We start from the raw sequence: 16,930 nt of genomic DNA on the forward strand, positions 1-16,930 counted from the left end.
TAGTCTCATATCTATCTATCTATCTATCTATCTATCTATCTATCTATCTATCTATCTATCTATCTATCTATCTATCTATCTATCTATCTATCTATCTATCTATCTATCTATCTCCTAGCTATCTCTCTCTCTCTCCTATCTCTCTCTCTCTCTCTCCTATCTCTCTCTTAGGCCTTATGCCCACTTGCATGCATGGATTTCACTGCTGAATCCCGTACATGTCCGCGGACATGGTGAGAGAAAATACATTATACTCACCTCTCCGGACGCTGCGGGGCTCCCGTCTGTGCTGGCCGGATTTTTCTTCTTCCGGTCAGTGGACGCGCTCGGCGTGCCGGCAGCGTGCCTCGTGCACGCGCACCAATATTTTAGAAAATCTCCTGTTCTCCCGGGTATCCGCGGCAAAGCACAAAAACAGCTGCGGCTGTGCCGTGGATACAAACGGCTTCCGTAGGCTTCAATGGAAGCCGCGTGAGCCGTCCGTGTGGCAGATCCGCAGGAAAATGGAGCATGCTGCGATTTCTTCCTGTGCGTGTGACCTGCAAACCGGGAAGGAATCCCATCTGCATGCTTTTAGCTGCCCTACCGATGCCAATGCATCGCTATGGGCAGTAAGATGCACGGATCTCCCGTGCGGGGGTCACGTGGGGATTTTATAAATAAAATCCGCACGTGGACATTGGCCCTCAGGCATAGGTATGGGGCAAGGGGGAAAAAGGACCTGGGGGGGCTGAGCTGAACTTTTGCACCCAGGCCCCTGAGCCTTTAGGTACGCCCCTGGGGGCAATTATTGCCCGAATTATCACTGAAAACAGCAAATTCATATACATGCTGTTTAATGAATTGTTCAAATTTGTTAGCCTGATGTGGAGCAGTTTACTATTAAAATAACTTTGCCCTCATGTGTATACATTATGTATACACCACGCCTCACACCCACTCATCGCCATTGCATCTACCGAGTCAAAATGGCTGATGCCTTTGCATTATAACTCTCATTCCTAATTCTACTGAATAATTTTGCAAAGCGGGGATAGATAGATATTGCAGTCGCGGTCCTAGGATGGGCTTATTATATACATACTCAATGTCATATAATGTAGCTTGTCAGAAAAGTGTTTTGAGTGTAAAGAACCCACCTGTTTCTCAAGTATCGCATAAAGTCAGGGTGCAGAATCTTGAAATTTTCAGTTGTCAGGTTCTTGCCAAAATAAAGAGAAGGCCTATGTATAGAAAATATAGGAGGTTTTATATATTAATCATTGGTTATAACAAAGTCATGATAGGTGGAACCCGAACCTATAAGATCTCCATGTGTCACGTACAGCAAGGCGAGGGGTGAAGGCTTTCTAGATTGTGGAGTAACTGGTACCCAACTCTCCGAGGCACCAGACAAGCGACCATCACCTATGGCCACAATTCTACAGTAATCCACCTGGCCCTGCACTGTAAACCAATTTGTCCCGTACTGGGCAGGAGGAGAGAGAAGGGACGATATCTATTGATCTCTCCTCTGGTCCTCGATCACTTTGCAGTATTGCAAGCTGTCAGTCGTTAGAATATAGGCTGATTTGTACCCAGCTTTCCTGGGCTCCTGCATGCATGCGAAGCAAAAGCGCAAATCATCCACCTGATCCATTCTAACGCACTCTAGAGCTATACAATATGCATACAGCTGCCACCAACTTAACAGTAAATTGGAACCAAATTTATGAATACGATCTTTGGAGAATATGGATTCATGTTTAACACGGACAAGGGAAAACACTCATGAAGAGCCAATCTCTGTCCTTATCTACTAATATAAAACATTTGCTAGTCCTGACTCCAGAGGGGCTGTAGGACATCAGTGACCCCCTGGGTGGAAGGGGGAGTGTAACAGCCTTTGCTGAAGCCTACTTCAAAGATATTTCTGCACCCATCTTTCCTGGATGCTGAAGCATTTAGCTTCCACCTACAGACTATACAACAGTGTTGCCCAAATATGTGGGACTAAGGTAGCTGCATCATCCTGCATGGGCTAACATAACAATGGACGCTGAGACACACAGAATGTCTGACAGGCTAAGTCTTTACAATATCTATTTAGCTTGTATAGATATATGTCTATCTCTCTTGTATCTATCTACCTGCCTAATATCTATCAATCCATCCATCACCTTATCTAGTAAGGGCAAATAAAAAGGGGGAAAGATGTCAACTCAGCTTTCCTAGTGTCCTGAACGGCAGCTGACTGATACTGGACAGCTGGGGGGACACTTTAGTCATCTCTTTATATTACACCATGACTTTCATCTGCTCATTTTTGGCCATCACATTTTCTGTGCAGTTCAGTGGAGAGGTGGCCATGCTTGTGTGCAACCCTCCACATTGAAGTCAGTGGGAATTATAGACAGAGGCCACCTCCACATTGAACTGTATGAAGAGTGCAGGGGAGGGAAATCGACAAGCAGGGTCACCGAATTCACTTCTTTTGATTGGTGAGAGACCCAGAAGATTGGACTAAATTCTGTCAAGGATTTATGACCGATTCTGTGAATAACCATAAATCCTTAAAATAGGAGTAACCTCTAAGGCCCAATGTCCACGGGGGGGATTTGAATTGCGGACCTGCAATTTGAGCCGCCCATTGAGACATCGGCATGTGCAGCTTAATTAAAGCATGCAGATTTGATTTGCGGACCTTCTGGTCCTGAAAACAAATCGCAGCATGCTCCATTTTTCTTCGGGTTCCCACACAGACCGCTTCCGTTGCAGTCAAATGAAGCCGTCAGATCCGCAGCTGACACTTAATTTTTTTTAACTTCCAGAAAGTCAGCCATCACTGCAGCCTCCACCAATTTGGGTTTTATGGCAGAGTGGCCAGATAGAAGCCCCTCCTCAGTAAAAGACACATGAAAGCCCATCTGAAGTTTGCTAAACAGCATCTAAAGACCCTCAGACTACGAGAAACAAGATTCACTCGTCTGATTAACCCCTTCCCGCTGCAGGGCGTAAGTTTACGTCCTGGGAGCGGGGTACTTCCCGCAACAGGGCGTAAACTTACGTCCTGGAGATAGCGCGGGATCACATAAGATCCAGCGCTATCCCGCAGCGGGAGCCGGCTGTCAGTCACAGCCAGCGTCTCGCTGCAGCAGCGGGGGGACATCAGAGATGCGCCCGCCACTTTTAACCCCTTCCCTGCCGCGATCTAAGTAGATCGCGGCAGGGAAAGAGTTCACAGCGGGAGCGCGGCTCCCTCTGTGTCTCCGGCCGGAACTCGCGATGTCATCGCGAGAGCCCGGCCTGTCACCATGGCAACAGGACGCCAGACACTGGCGTCCTGTATTGCCTATGCCTGAGATCGCTGTATGAGCGATAAGGCATGGGAGAGCAGTAGCTCTGCCATGCCTTATGACAGCGATCATCAGGGCAGTGGTTAAAGTCCCTCAGAGGGACTCAAACAGTGTAAAAAAAAGAAAGATTTAAAAAATGAATTAAAAAAAATGTAAAAAAAAAAGAGTAAAAAAACCATTTTTTATGCTTTTTCTCAGATTAGCATAAAAAAAGGTAAAAAAAAATTAAAACCCCACATATTTGGTATTGCCGCGTCCGTAACGATGCGTACAATAAGTTGCACATGCTTTTGACTGTGCACCGAAAAAAACGCTAAAAAAAAAGCTAAAAAACTGAGGCAAAATGCTCATTTTTAGCATTTTGCCTCACTAAAAACGCAATAAAAGTGATCAAAAAAGTCGTATGTACGCCAAAATGGTACCAATAAAATCTACAGCTCGTCTCGCAAAAAATAAGCCCTCATAGAGCTCTGTACATCAAAAAATAAAAAAGTTACGTGACTTTGAATGCAGCAATTTAGAATAGAAAAAAGATTTCCAAAAAAAAGGGTTTTTATTGCAGAAAAGTGGGAAAACCTAAAAAAAAGTTAGAATTTTGGTATCGTTGTAACCGTACCGGTCTGCAGAAAAAATGGAAAGTCTCATTTATGCTGCATGATTAACGGTGTAAAAAAAAAAAAAAAAATCTATGGCAGAATTGATGCGTTTTCTCTCTCTGCTATCATTAAAAAAAATAAAATAAAAATTTACAATATAGTCTATGTACCCAAAATTGGCATCGATAAAAACTACAGTTCGCCACGCAAAAAACAAGCCCTCATACGGCCGCGTCGATGGAAAAATAAAAAAGTTATGGCTTTTGAAAAATGGAGATGGAAAAATACCAAAAAATCGCTTGGTCCTCAACGCCAAAATAGGCCATGTCATGAAGGGGTTAAACCAATGTTGAACTTTTTGGCCTCAGTTCTAAGCGTTGTGTGTGAAGGAAACCAGGCGCTGCTTAATACCATCCCTATAGCGAGGCCCGGTGGTGGCTTCATGCTGGGGGATGTTTTTCAGCGGCTGGGACATGGAGACCACTCAGGGTTGATGGAAAGCTGACTTAGCTGTCTAAGGGCTTGCTTTTTGCGGGACGAGTTGTATTTTTCAACTGTACTATGTAATGTACCATATGATGGAATGAAAAATGTAAAAAAAAAATTCTTAAAGGGAGAAGGGGAAAAAAGCAAAACACAATTCCGACATCTTGTGGGAGGAGGGGAGGTTTCTCGTTTCTATGGTATACAAACTTTTTGCTGTACTATTTTTCATAAGCGTTTCCTGCCGCCATCTTTTGTCAGCCATAACCTTTTTATTTTTCCATTGACATAGTTGTGGGAGGGCTCAATTTTTGCAGGACATCCTGTAGTTTCTATTATACTACTTTTTGATTGCTTTTTATCACATTCTTTCTTGTAAACACGGTGACCAAAAAAAAAAACCCAATTCCTTTGCTGCATCTGTCACAGATGTGGCAGGTGCAGCAGAGAATTATTTTTCCTCGCGGGGATGAAGGAAACATCTGCCGCATGTGGCACATATGTTCTTCATCCTCGCGGGGACATGGCAGCGGCGGACAGGTACGTTTTTTTTCCATTTTATTTTATTTTTTTTACACTAAAATTGTTGTTTTCCAGAAAAGAGCTTATATGTAAAGGTCTCCCCTGAAAAACAATTCAGGGGTGCCGGAAGCAGCGGCGGCTCCATTGAAGCCAATGTGTGCATTCCCTGTGGTGCACGCATGTCCTATCTTTACAGGCACACACATGTGCACGCACCATAGGGACTGCATTGGTTTAAATAGAAGCGTGTTTTTATGCGCACGTATGCACGCACAAAAACAGGCTGGTGTAAAGCCACCCTTACTTCACTGATGACTGAGACCTTGAGGCAACTCTGATCTTTTGCACATCTCTATTTTAAAGAGAAGTCAAAACTGTTAACTAAAACAGTCAGCAATCTTGTGGCTGCTGTAAATTGGGAGATACTGAGAGATTTCAGCTCTGACATTTTCAAAACTGTGAATGCAGCTCTGGTATATAATGCAGGCTGCAACTCGGATAAGTAATATAAAGCAGAGTCCACACAGTACTATTTTCCATCGGAATTTCTGCAACAAGCATTCTGCTGCAGATCAGCTGTGGCGCCTTCAAACCCGCGCCATCTGGTGCGGGTTTTATCACAAATTACTGTGCAGTATTCACACCCTCATTGAGAAGAGGTGAGTTCCGCAGCGCAGATGGCGATAAAATTGACATGCTGTGTAATTGAATTTCGCACCACAAGTCAATTTCTGCACGGGTTTTGTGCGGATTATTTCCGCAGCTTGTGGATGAGATTTTCAAAATCTCATCCAATTTGCTGCTACTATAACTGCCACAGAATTTCTGTGTAGAGGGTCTGCATGGAAATTCAACAAATACGCCTTGTGTGAACCCCACCAAATATATTTACAAGTTTATTCCGCCTCAGGAAATCCAATTGAAATGTTGCATCCTGGCTGGACCTGAGGGCTTATTTAGATGGGAGTATATCAGTTGGGTTTTCATGCCCAGCTGATCTACACTGCCCGTCTCTGCAAAGGGAGGACGGGAGCAATGCATTGAGCTTCCGCCACCTTTCCGCCCCTCACCACTGTTTGCAATGGGAGGGGCTGTACCGGTAGAACTTAGTTCCGCCCCATCACGGCCCTCCATTGCAAATAGTAGTAAGGGGCGGAGAGGGGGCAGGAGCTCAATGCACTAGCTCCCGTCCCGCCTCCTCCCCTTGCAGAGAGGGGCAGTGTATATCGCCCAGGCATGAAAACCCGACCGATATACGCTTGTCTAAATAAGCCCTGAAGGGTAAATAAATGCAAAGAAGCAAAACTGTGCGTAACTAAACCAAAGCACATGAGTCCAAGGTTTCATAGGTATTGGCAGAGGTAATAACTTCCCAGCCGGCGGATTGTGAGGTGACTTAGTTCTGGCACACACCTCACAAGAGGAAACAAAACTGAATGCATCCCATCGTAATGACAGCCACCAAAATGTTCTTGAGAGTAGTTTACGGGTATTATTAATTCCCAGATGCCTGGCCAATACGGAACTATGAACCTCGGAAAGCACCTGTAACCTTAGATGAATTGGAACGAGAAGCTTTCCAGCAGGAATCTTTGACAGGGCTAAATCCTGAGCTTTACGGACTTGCTCCTCTAACTCTGTAGTGGCCCAGAGTTAGTGGGACCCCTCCATAATGTTCTATGTCTGTCTCATGCCATTGTCTTGCTTGTGGTATACATTTGATTTAGGTGTATTGGATGGCTGCAGGACTGAGAGGGTTAATGTCTGGTATGTCCTGTCTTGTCTGAAAAATGTACCATTTTGTATGTGTCAGTTGTAGTCATGTGATCGTGATAGATATATGTGTTTGCAAGAATGCAACGTAAGGCAGTCTAGGAGTTGAAGTTGGGAGAGCCTGACACCCACACACCGGACAAGTCGGTCAGTGTGTGGAGTAATGGACGAAGCCGAGCGACTTCATTGTGCTCAGCCTGGGCTTAATCAACCTAGGAATCCTCTGTGCTTCTGATGAGTGCTGGGAATGAAACATCCCGCTGCCAAGTGAGAAGAAGAGAAGAAAATGAGAGTGAGTGTTGACTGGTAGAGAGAGAGTTTGCTGGGACTGGAAATTACACAGATAACTTGGACTGTGGATTGTCTGTACACCCCGAGAATCCTCCCTTTGACACCACTTTGGCTTGATGTAACTGTATCAGGACTGTTTGCTATAGTTTACATTCAAAAGTTTGCAGTAAACTGACAAAACCAACCGTTTCCGGTTCTTGTTCAGAAAGGTACTTTGTGTGTAGACTACCTTATTTCATCTGGATGATCCACTGCAGAGGACGGAAAAGTGGCATCACGAGTGACAATCAGACTCAAGGTAACCCCCAGTTACTACCCCTGTGACCCCCAGCAGTAACGTGGTTTGGTCCTGAGCTACCCTGAGGGGAGGAGATGGTAGAGCCCCGTGGCAAAGCCTTTCTCTACCCCATTGTCTCCTTGACTGTGGGCCCGCTCCTCGGACGCTGCAACTCCAATGACACTGCCGACACCACCACCCCTTCAGACAGGATGGGGACAAGAGGCTCATCGTAAACTACTGAAAGAAAGCTTCCCGAAAGAGCATCAGCCCTCACATTCTTCCAACCTGGACGATAAGTAACTAAAAAGTTGAAACGGGGAAAAAAAAGCGACCACCGTACCTGTCTAGGATTGAGTCTCTTAGCTGATTCCAGATATATAAGGTTTTTGTGATCTGTGAAAACAGTCACCTTGTGTCGTCCCCCTTCTAGAAGATGATGCCACTCCTCAAACGCCCATTTAATCGCCAACAGTTCTCTGTCCCCGATATCATAATTTTGTTCCGAAGAAGAAAATTTATGGCAAAAATCTTGCAATGTCATCATTCCAAATGGCCTAGAAGAATCTGGCTGCACCAGAACCAGAGACATAGCAAAACACTTCTTCAATTTCTGAAACGACTGCAGTGCTCCTGCAGGCCATTCTGTCGGGAAGAACCCCTTCTTTTCATATCAGTAAGAGGTTTAACTATTACCAAAAAAATCCCTAATGAATCTACGGTAATAGTTGGCGAATCCTAAGAACCTTTGTAGGGCTTTCACATTCTCCGGAAGGAGCCAGTCCAGAACCGCTCGAACCTTCTCAGGGCCCATCTTGAAACCCTCTTGGGTAATAATATGCCCCAGAAATGTGACCTCAAACACACATTTTTCTCTCTTGGCAAATAAACAATTCTTGCACAAAACTTGGAGGAACTGGCGAACATGGCAAACGTGAGAATCAAAATCAGGGAGAAAAAAATCTAAATATCGTCCAGGTAAACCATCACAAATCTGCCCACAAACTCATAGAGAACCTCATTGATGAAGGACTGAAACACCGCAGGAGCATTAGTGAGACCGAATGCATCACCAGACTCTTATAATGCCCCTCCAGGGTAGCAAACGTGGTGTTCCACTCGTCCCCCTCCTTAATCCAGATTAAGTTATATGCACCACGTTAAAAAAAACAAATTAGAAAACCAGGTGGAGCCATTCAACTGCGAAACAGATCTGGGATAAGGGGAAGAGGGTACGGATTGCATTTTGTGATTTTGTTCAGTTCTCTAGTCAACACAGTGATGTAAACCGCCAGCATTTTTCTTCACAAAAAAGAACCCAGCTACTAGCGGTGAACTAGAAGACCGTATATGACTCTTTCTCATAGAATATAATGAATGAATGGTAGAGCTTCTCAAACTGTCCAGGATATAGTCTTTAAGAGCTTGTCTCTCAGGGGCAGATAAGTTGTACATGTGACTCTTCGGAAACTTGCAGTCAGGGAGAAGTTCAATTGCACAATCCCCCTTTCTGTGCGGCAGTAATTTGCGTGCCCCCTCCGGGGAAAACACATCCGTGAAATCAGTAATAAATTCAGGTATCTCTTTCACCTGAATAGAAGCTACATTAAAGGGGTTGTCTCGCGAAAGCAAGTGGGGTTATGCACTTCTGTATGGCCATATTAATGCACTTTGTAATATACATCGTGCATTAAATATGAGCCATACAGAAGTTATTCACTTACCTGTTCCGTTGCTGGCGTCCCCGTCTCCATGGCTCCGTCTAATTCCAGCGTCTAATCTCCCGATTAGACGCGCTTGCGCAGAAGGGTCTTTTCCCTTCGGCTCGGTCCGGCAGCAGCAGCGGTCTAGCTCCGCCCCTTCTATGCATCATTGCGTAGCTCCGCCCCATCACGTGTGCCGATTCCAGCCAATCAGGAGGCTGGAATCGGCACACGTGACGGGGCGGAGCTACGTGATGACGCGTAGAAGGGGGCGGAGCCAGAACGCGGCTGCTGCCGGACAGAGCCGAAGGGAAAAGACCCTTCTGCGCAAGCGCGTCTAATCGGGAGATTAGACGCTGGAATTAGACGGAGCCATGGAGACGGGGACGCCAGCGCAGGGAAGGTAAGTGAATAACATCTGTATGGCTCATATTTAATGCATGATGTATATTACAAAGTGCATTAATATGGCCATACAGAAGTGCATAACCCCACTTGCTTTCGCAAGACAACCCCTTTAACAGAAATGCAACAAGACAGACAAGAAGAGCTCCATTTAGTGATATCCCCCTTCACCCAATCTACTACAAGGTTATGTAAGCATAACAAAGGCAACCCCAAAACAAGTTGCGTAGGAAGGGATTCCATGACATATAATGTAATCATCTCTGTATGGAATAACCCAATCTTCAAAAAAACATTTGGCACACAGAACCTCAGACTTCTCTGAGATAGCGGAGAGGCATCAATGGCGGACACAGGAATAGGAAAATCTATTCATCTCTAAGCCTAAATGTTTGACCACATCCTGATGTATTAAATTGAGGCCAGCTCCACAATCCAGAAAAACATTTATGGGACTGCCCACACTGCCACAAAGAATCTCAGTGTGAAGCAACAACCTGGAGGATGATAGCCATGCAATTTGATGGCATAGAGCAGTGGTGACGAACCTATGGCATGCGTGCCAGAAGCGGAACGCAGAGCCCTCCCTGCTGGCTAAAAAAGGAATAGGGGCTCACCTCACCAGCAGTGCCTCCGGTAAAGGAGAAAAAACAATATCTGTTTTCCAGCCGGAGCTCCGTCCTCAGATGGCCGTTGGCTATTGGCTAAACTTCATGAGAGAAACTGTAGATATGGAGGAGGACTTCAACCATTAAAAATAATAACTTTATTGATTAAAACGCATACATCTAACAGGTAAACGCTGAATGTGTTTCGGCCAGACAGTGGCCTTTGTCAATAGTTTCCCTCCCTGCTGGCACATGCCGCCATCGGCTGCTCGCCATGATAGCGATTACCGACTAGGTTGCCACAACACCCCACCAGTAATTATGCAGCAACGCAGCTGGCAGCACTGATCCCGGTGAGCACTCTGATGTCAGTGTGCACCCGGGATCCTCCTCCCCTGAGTCCTCTCCTCCTTAGTTCTGCAGGAGAGGAAAAGGGAGGAAATGTTTCGGGCTCACACACTGACGTCAGTGTGCGCCCGGGATCAGCGTCAAGAAGAGGAGGAGCAGGGCTGACTACAGGGAGAAGGTAAGTATATGAGTTGGGGGACTATTATGACTGGGGTTGTTGAAGGAGTTAATATTACTACTGGGGCTACTGTGGGTAATAATATGACTACTGAGGCTACTGAAAGGGTTAATATTACAAGGGCTACTGAAAGGGGTTAATATTACAACTGGAGCTACTGTCGGGAATACTATTATTTGTGGGGAATATTATTATTACTGAGGGGGTTAATATGATTACTGTGGCTACTGAAAGGCTTAATATTATTATTGGGGCTGCTGAGGGGGTTACTAGGGGTTGATCCAGGTAATAGTCTGATTGCCATTAGGGAGTTGGGAAGGAATTTTTCCCCCCCAAAAGGGCTATTTGGCTTCTGCTCTTGGGTTTTTTTTTGCCTTCTCTGGATCAACACAGGAGGATAGACAGGCTGGACTAGATGGACATTGTCTTCATTCAGCCTAACGAACTATGTTACTATTATTACTGGGGCAATTGTGGGGTTAATAATACTACTGAGGGGATTATTATTACTATTGAGGCCACTGTGGGGGACACGATTACTACTGAGGCCACTGTGGGGGACACGATTACTACTGAGGCCACTGTGGGGGACACGATTACTACTGAGGCCACTGTGAGGGACACGATTACTACTGAGGCCACTGTGAGGGACACGATTACTACTGAGGCCACTGTGGGAAACACGATTACTACTGAGGCCACTGTGGGGGACACTATTACTACTGAGGCCACTGTGGGGGACACGATTACTAAGAAAAAAACTGTCTATTTTGAAATGACCCTGTCATTTTTATAATGACAGAGATAAAAATCATACGTTGTGATAAGCTCCACCCCCTGACATGTTGGCACTGTGCTATAAATAAGTGGGTTTTGGGTGGCAGTTTGAGCACTCTGTCTCTATTATTACTGGGGCAATTGTGGGGTTAATAATACTACTGAGGGGATTATTATTACTATTGAGGCCACTGTGGGGGACACGATTACTACTGAGGCCACTGTGGGGGACACGATTACTACTGTGGCCACTGTGGGGGACACGATTACTACTGAGGCCACTGTGGGGGACACTATTACTACTGAGGCCACTGTGGGGGACACGATTACTAAGAAAAAAACTGTCTATTTTGAAATGACCCTGTCATTTTTATAATGACAGAGATAAAAATCATACGTTGTGATAAGCTCCACCCCCTGACATGTTGGCACTGTGCTATAAATAAGTGGGTTTTGGGTGGCAGTTTGGGCACTCTGTCTCTAAAACGTTCACCATCACTGGCTTAGAGGGACCTTCCCTCTGACCTACAGTCCATCTAGTTTTCCGGCTGAGAATTACAAAGGGGACTAAACGGAGCCATATGACCTGCGCGCGCGATTACAGACAAAGCTTCGACCTTTAAACTGTACCTTACTCCCACTACTAACCGTGCCAGCTAATGACCCCAGCTGCATGGGCTCCTCCACATCAGCATGTAAGAAGCCAGAAGCTATGGAAAGTTCCTGATGCCTCTCCATGATCCGTCTCCCAACTTTGGTAGCTAGACACATAGCTTTGTCTAGACTGCTGGGTACAGGATATCCTACAAGTATGTCCTTGATCTTATTGGACAGACCACAATGGAACTGGCTTTTTAGGGCAGGGTCATTCCACTGAGTCTCCGTTGCCCAGCGTTAAAACTCAGCACAATAATCCTCGACAGGGGAGTCTCCCTATCGCAAACGTCTGAGATTTCAATCAGCCAAAGATATCTTATCTGTATCATCATAAATAAGAACCAAGGCTGCAAAAAAGCTATCAACAGAGGCCAAGACCTCAGACATAGGTGGCAAGGAGAACATGCCTGCGGCGCCTGCAAAAAGTCGGGAAATTACAATGTGTACATTGTGAGTCGTCACTCGAGGACCCTGGATGCAGTCTAAAATAGAGCTTGCAGGCTTCTCGAAATGATCCGAATTTACATCTATCACCAGAAAAACGATCGGGTAACTCTATGTTTGGTGCAGCACAAGTTGTCGCTGTTTTACCTCTGCGACCTCAGCAGCCAGCGCCCCTAGCTGAATCAACAGGACCACCAGGGGATTCATAGTAGACAAGCAGAATCTCCCTGAGTAAGTAAGGGCTGGTCAATCTGTTACGTCCTGGCTGGACCTGAAGGGTAAACGCAAAGAAGCACAACCGTGCTTAGCTAAGCCAAAGCACAACCGTGCGTAACTAACGTAACCAAACCAAAAGCACCACTGTACATGACAAAACCAAAAGGGAAAATCTATCCCTAAACAAAACCCCTTACCCACTATGTAATCAGCAGGCCAATCGCTCTGATAAAGAGTGGACCTGCATGCGAACCTCGGCCACTAAGCTATGCCTACCAGGCAACCTTGAATGTAATGCAAACTGCAAAAGATTAAACACCAGTGGCACGTAGCTTTAGCAGCAGTCTACAGGAAAGACCAGGAGCTCCCGGAACAGGCTGTACACCACAGTGATCCAGGGAGGATACGAAAATTCACCAGCACTGAAGATAGATCTAAGTTAGACTATATAGGGAAGGGCAACTAGAGACAGGTGAGAACTGATATTACTCACCCAACACCATACCCCTCAGCCCTAGGAAAGGCAGACATACTGCTAAAACCTGGTTTGGCCTGAAAGCAAGGCGACGATCCCAGAACAGCTGCAACATGAAGATAATTGAAGAGACTTACTCTTTGCCCTTGTCTCTGCCCTGACTAATGATGGTGTTGGTGAGGGCTGCTTGAACCATTAAATAGTCTCTGTCATGATCCGGTAGGAGAATGTAGCGGGTTTCCTGTGGAGATAAAGGTTTATAGACAGTGACACAATTTAAGTTTGCGATCTGATTTACAGGATCCAAAAGCACAAAACAGAATTTTTGTGTCATGTTCCACATCATGAGGCCCTTGACTAGGTATAACACCATGTATCAGTATTGCCCAGTGTGTCTCCTTAAAAATTGAAGATGACCTGTAACTAGAATGCTCATCTTCAATAAAATGACCAATAGTCATTTGTACCATTGAATGGCCCCAGGGACTGTTCTAGCAGTCTGCTGTCTGAGGTGGAAAATAAAATGATGCCTTCCATTGCAATTGGATATAAGTGAAAACAGATGGGTCCATATGGCAATCTCAGTAATCTGTGATGGAAGTTTTCAGACAAAGTCACACACTGAAATACTCTGACCACATAGGACGAGCCCATTGTAACAGGGAGGTATGTACATGAGGTGTCTGCTCTCCTCCCAACTATCAAATATCATTCCACCGTGTTATGTGATAGAGTTGTCATTGGGCACCTGGACCAACTGTGGTTTCAACTTCTACACCTTCTATAGTTACACCTTTACTCACAATACTCCCCATAGTACTAGTGTCATACTAACCCCCAACTTCATTACACTATCAAGGTGGAGAATGTTGAGATGCAGGATTACTCTAACTGAGGCAACATTGCCCCTTTGTTGCATAGATGTTGGACCACCGCAATGTAAATTTAGTGCCAAAGTTATGCCACTCTGTTCTGTCAGCTCTCTTGTAAAATCAGTAGTGCAATTAAGGCTCACATATAGAGGGGAACCTGCTTTATCCCACCTCCCAAGGTTTTATAGTCTGGTTGACGATGGGCAGTGGTTTGGTGAAGGAGGGGTGACCAAGACCAGCAGTTCATACATCATTCACTCATTAGTATTTGTGAGATGCATGGACGGGAACTCACATTTGCCAGCTAGCATGTAGCCAAACTTTAGGTAACAATGCTAACCAGTATGTATATTTTCCATTACCGGGGTACGGGGAACCGACTTGAATCCTCTTGACCAATATGCAGCTAAGGAATTCATCAATGTATTTGTTGAGAATAAAAAGAATGAGGTTCGATTTCCCACATCTTTCTCAAAACCCTTAATAATGGCGCCATTCACCCTGCAAGTTAAGTCAATAAATAAAAGATGAGCAATGGGCTTCAATCATAGTCTTCCTGGGTGGATTTTCAAGTGAAGCTTTTTACCTAAAGACATAATCATGTGAATCAATCTCTTGTCCCATTCTGGATCCATTTAAAATGCCACCATTGCCCACCACAGCACACCGAATACAAGGTGAGAGACCTCTCCAGGTGTCAAACATGTAGGCATTACCCGTGGAGTTCAGTAGATTCAGCGTTTCATTAATAACTGGAGAAGTAAATATAGAAAAGTATTAGGTTAGTAATTCCATACTAATGCTTATGGTTTTGGAATGGGATGTTGATTCTGTTTGCCACATAGTTTATAATTTGGTTGGTCTGTTTTGATGAACATACTCAGTAACGTGCCGCCAATGCAAGCAGACTCTCCTACCAGGCCTGTGGCACAAAGGGGCTGGGGCATTGTGGCTTCACCCTGTCTCACTGCTGACTCTCCTCCTCATTTCCTGGAATATCTGGCCATAAGCACAAGTCTCACTTACATTCTGGCTGGACCAGACTCTGCTGTCAGGCTGCCTCTTCCCCGTCTCTTCGACAGTACTACAGTGACAGCAGGAAGCAGGAGGAGGAGCACTTACTGAAACAGCAGCACTTGGACTGGTTAGAATGTAAGTTAGACTTATGCTGCTGTCAAAGGACAGGGGAGACACAGAGAGGGGCACCAGCACTTTGTTGGGCCACAGAGGGAACACCAGTACTTTGTGGGGACGCCAGTCCTATTGGGGGCAGTGGTAGGATATGGAGAGTGTACCGAGTCATAGCTGGAAAAAATCATGGCGGTCTAGGCCCAGGTAGACAAGTAAAACAGATGCAGCCAACTGGAAATGGTGCCATCTGTGATCACTAGAAGTAACTGCACTATCATTGTATAGAGCCATTATCTGACTATTATATGGTAACTGCATTACTTAGAAGTATACTAGAACTGAGCCAATGTATCTAAGTCTGTCATATTAGATATGCTACTTCTAATAGAATTTCCTTTTTTGGGGGGGATTCAGAATTTTGCAAATTTTGATATGGGCTCTATGAGTTTTATGTATGCCCCTAAACATACATCTGGGTCATCAGATGGTAAAACAATTGGTCTTGAATAACCAGTTCTGATTGTTTACAAAGGTTCTCTGCATTTATGTTAATCATTGGTGCTGTATTTTACATAGTGCAAACCAACACCTATGACAGCTTCACTATAGACTAGTATTGAGACTCTGTTAAAAATCACACAGAGGTCGATAGATTTTTATATCAACATTGCAACCTATGCAGGAACAACCCTGCTTAATGATATCTCAGTTGAATCAAGGGGAGCAGAGACTTTATTTATTCGATCTGGTCTGTAATTTGCCACAGCATTGCAGACTGAATAGTGGTTTTAATATCTAAATTGGTTCATTTGGAATTAACATTGGATATTTTTAAATACTCACTGTGCATTATCAATATAATGAGTTTCTATATAAATATCCTCTGTATCAATTACATACCCCATTACTTCAACTCTAATAGACTGATTTCCAGATCCCATAAAACAGTGCAGATTCTATCCTTTAGGGCAATAGAGAACCAGTCCACCATAACTGGTATTCTCATGTACCTATACCTAGTATCTATATCTATGTCCGCACTGTGGCCCTAATTGGGTTCTTTGGGGTTTATTATAGATAGAATCTGGTGCTATTATTATACCTGACTCTTTATGTTTTTTTGTGTGTTTGTTCTTATATAAGTGGGTCCCTCTAGGAACTTTTTAATATATATCAATGAAGTTTTATTTTAACTGTTAGGTTCTTCACAGTTCTCTGCATTTATGGAGTTAAACCATCCATAGATCTAAATGCATTGAGAATATGAATGGTATGATTTCCATTTCAAACCATCTTATATTATGAGTTCTTCTTGAGCTTAGCTCTCCCAGACCATATTACTGTACCCAAAGAACATGCAGGTTAATCTAAACAAACAACTTACTATTAGAGATGAGCGAACGTACTCGTCCGAGCTTGATGCTCGGGCGAATATTAGGGTGTTCGGGATGCTCGTTACTCTTAACGAGTACCACGTGATGTTCGGGTTACTTTCAGTTTCCTCTCTGAGACGTTAGCGCGCTTTTCTGGCCAATTGAAAGACAGGGAAGGCATTACAACTTCCCCCTGTGACGTTCAAGCCCTATACCACCCCCCCTGCTGTGAGTGGCTGGGGAGATCAGATGTCACCCGAGTATAAAAGTCGGCCCCTCCCGCGGCTCGCCTCAGATGCGTTGTGACTGAGTTAGCTGAGGGAAAGTGCTGCTGCTGGTGCTGCTGTAGGGAGAGTGTTAGGAGTGAGTGTAGGCTTCAAGAACCCCAACGGTCCTTCTCAGGGCCACATCTATCCGTGTGCAGTACTGTGGAGGGTGCTGTTAGCAGTGTTGCACAATTTTTTTT

The 16,930-nt window shown here is 44.8% G+C and overlaps 1 protein-coding gene across 1 annotated transcript in view; it reads right to left on the reverse strand.

Annotated features, from left to right (window-relative positions):
* The window catches only part of LOC136588648 (alpha-N-acetylgalactosaminide alpha-2,6-sialyltransferase 2-like), an 89,472-nt gene that overhangs the window by 16,439 nt on the left and 56,103 nt on the right, over window positions 1–16,930 (reverse strand). Inside the window, exons 4-7 of the mRNA XM_066588031.1 lie at window positions 14,547–14,712; window positions 14,323–14,461; window positions 13,226–13,329; window positions 1,140–1,223 (exon numbers count right to left, since the gene is read on the reverse strand). Of these exons, the coding sequence (XP_066444128.1) occupies window positions 1,140–1,223; window positions 13,226–13,329; window positions 14,323–14,461; window positions 14,547–14,712 (493 nt within the window). The remainder of the gene's footprint in view (window positions 1–1,139; window positions 1,224–13,225; window positions 13,330–14,322; window positions 14,462–14,546; window positions 14,713–16,930) is intronic.

The sequence above is a fragment of the Eleutherodactylus coqui genome, chromosome 13 (genome assembly GCF_035609145.1).
Source record: "Eleutherodactylus coqui strain aEleCoq1 chromosome 13, aEleCoq1.hap1, whole genome shotgun sequence".
NCBI classification, from domain to species: Eukaryota; Metazoa; Chordata; class Amphibia; order Anura; family Eleutherodactylidae; genus Eleutherodactylus; species Eleutherodactylus coqui.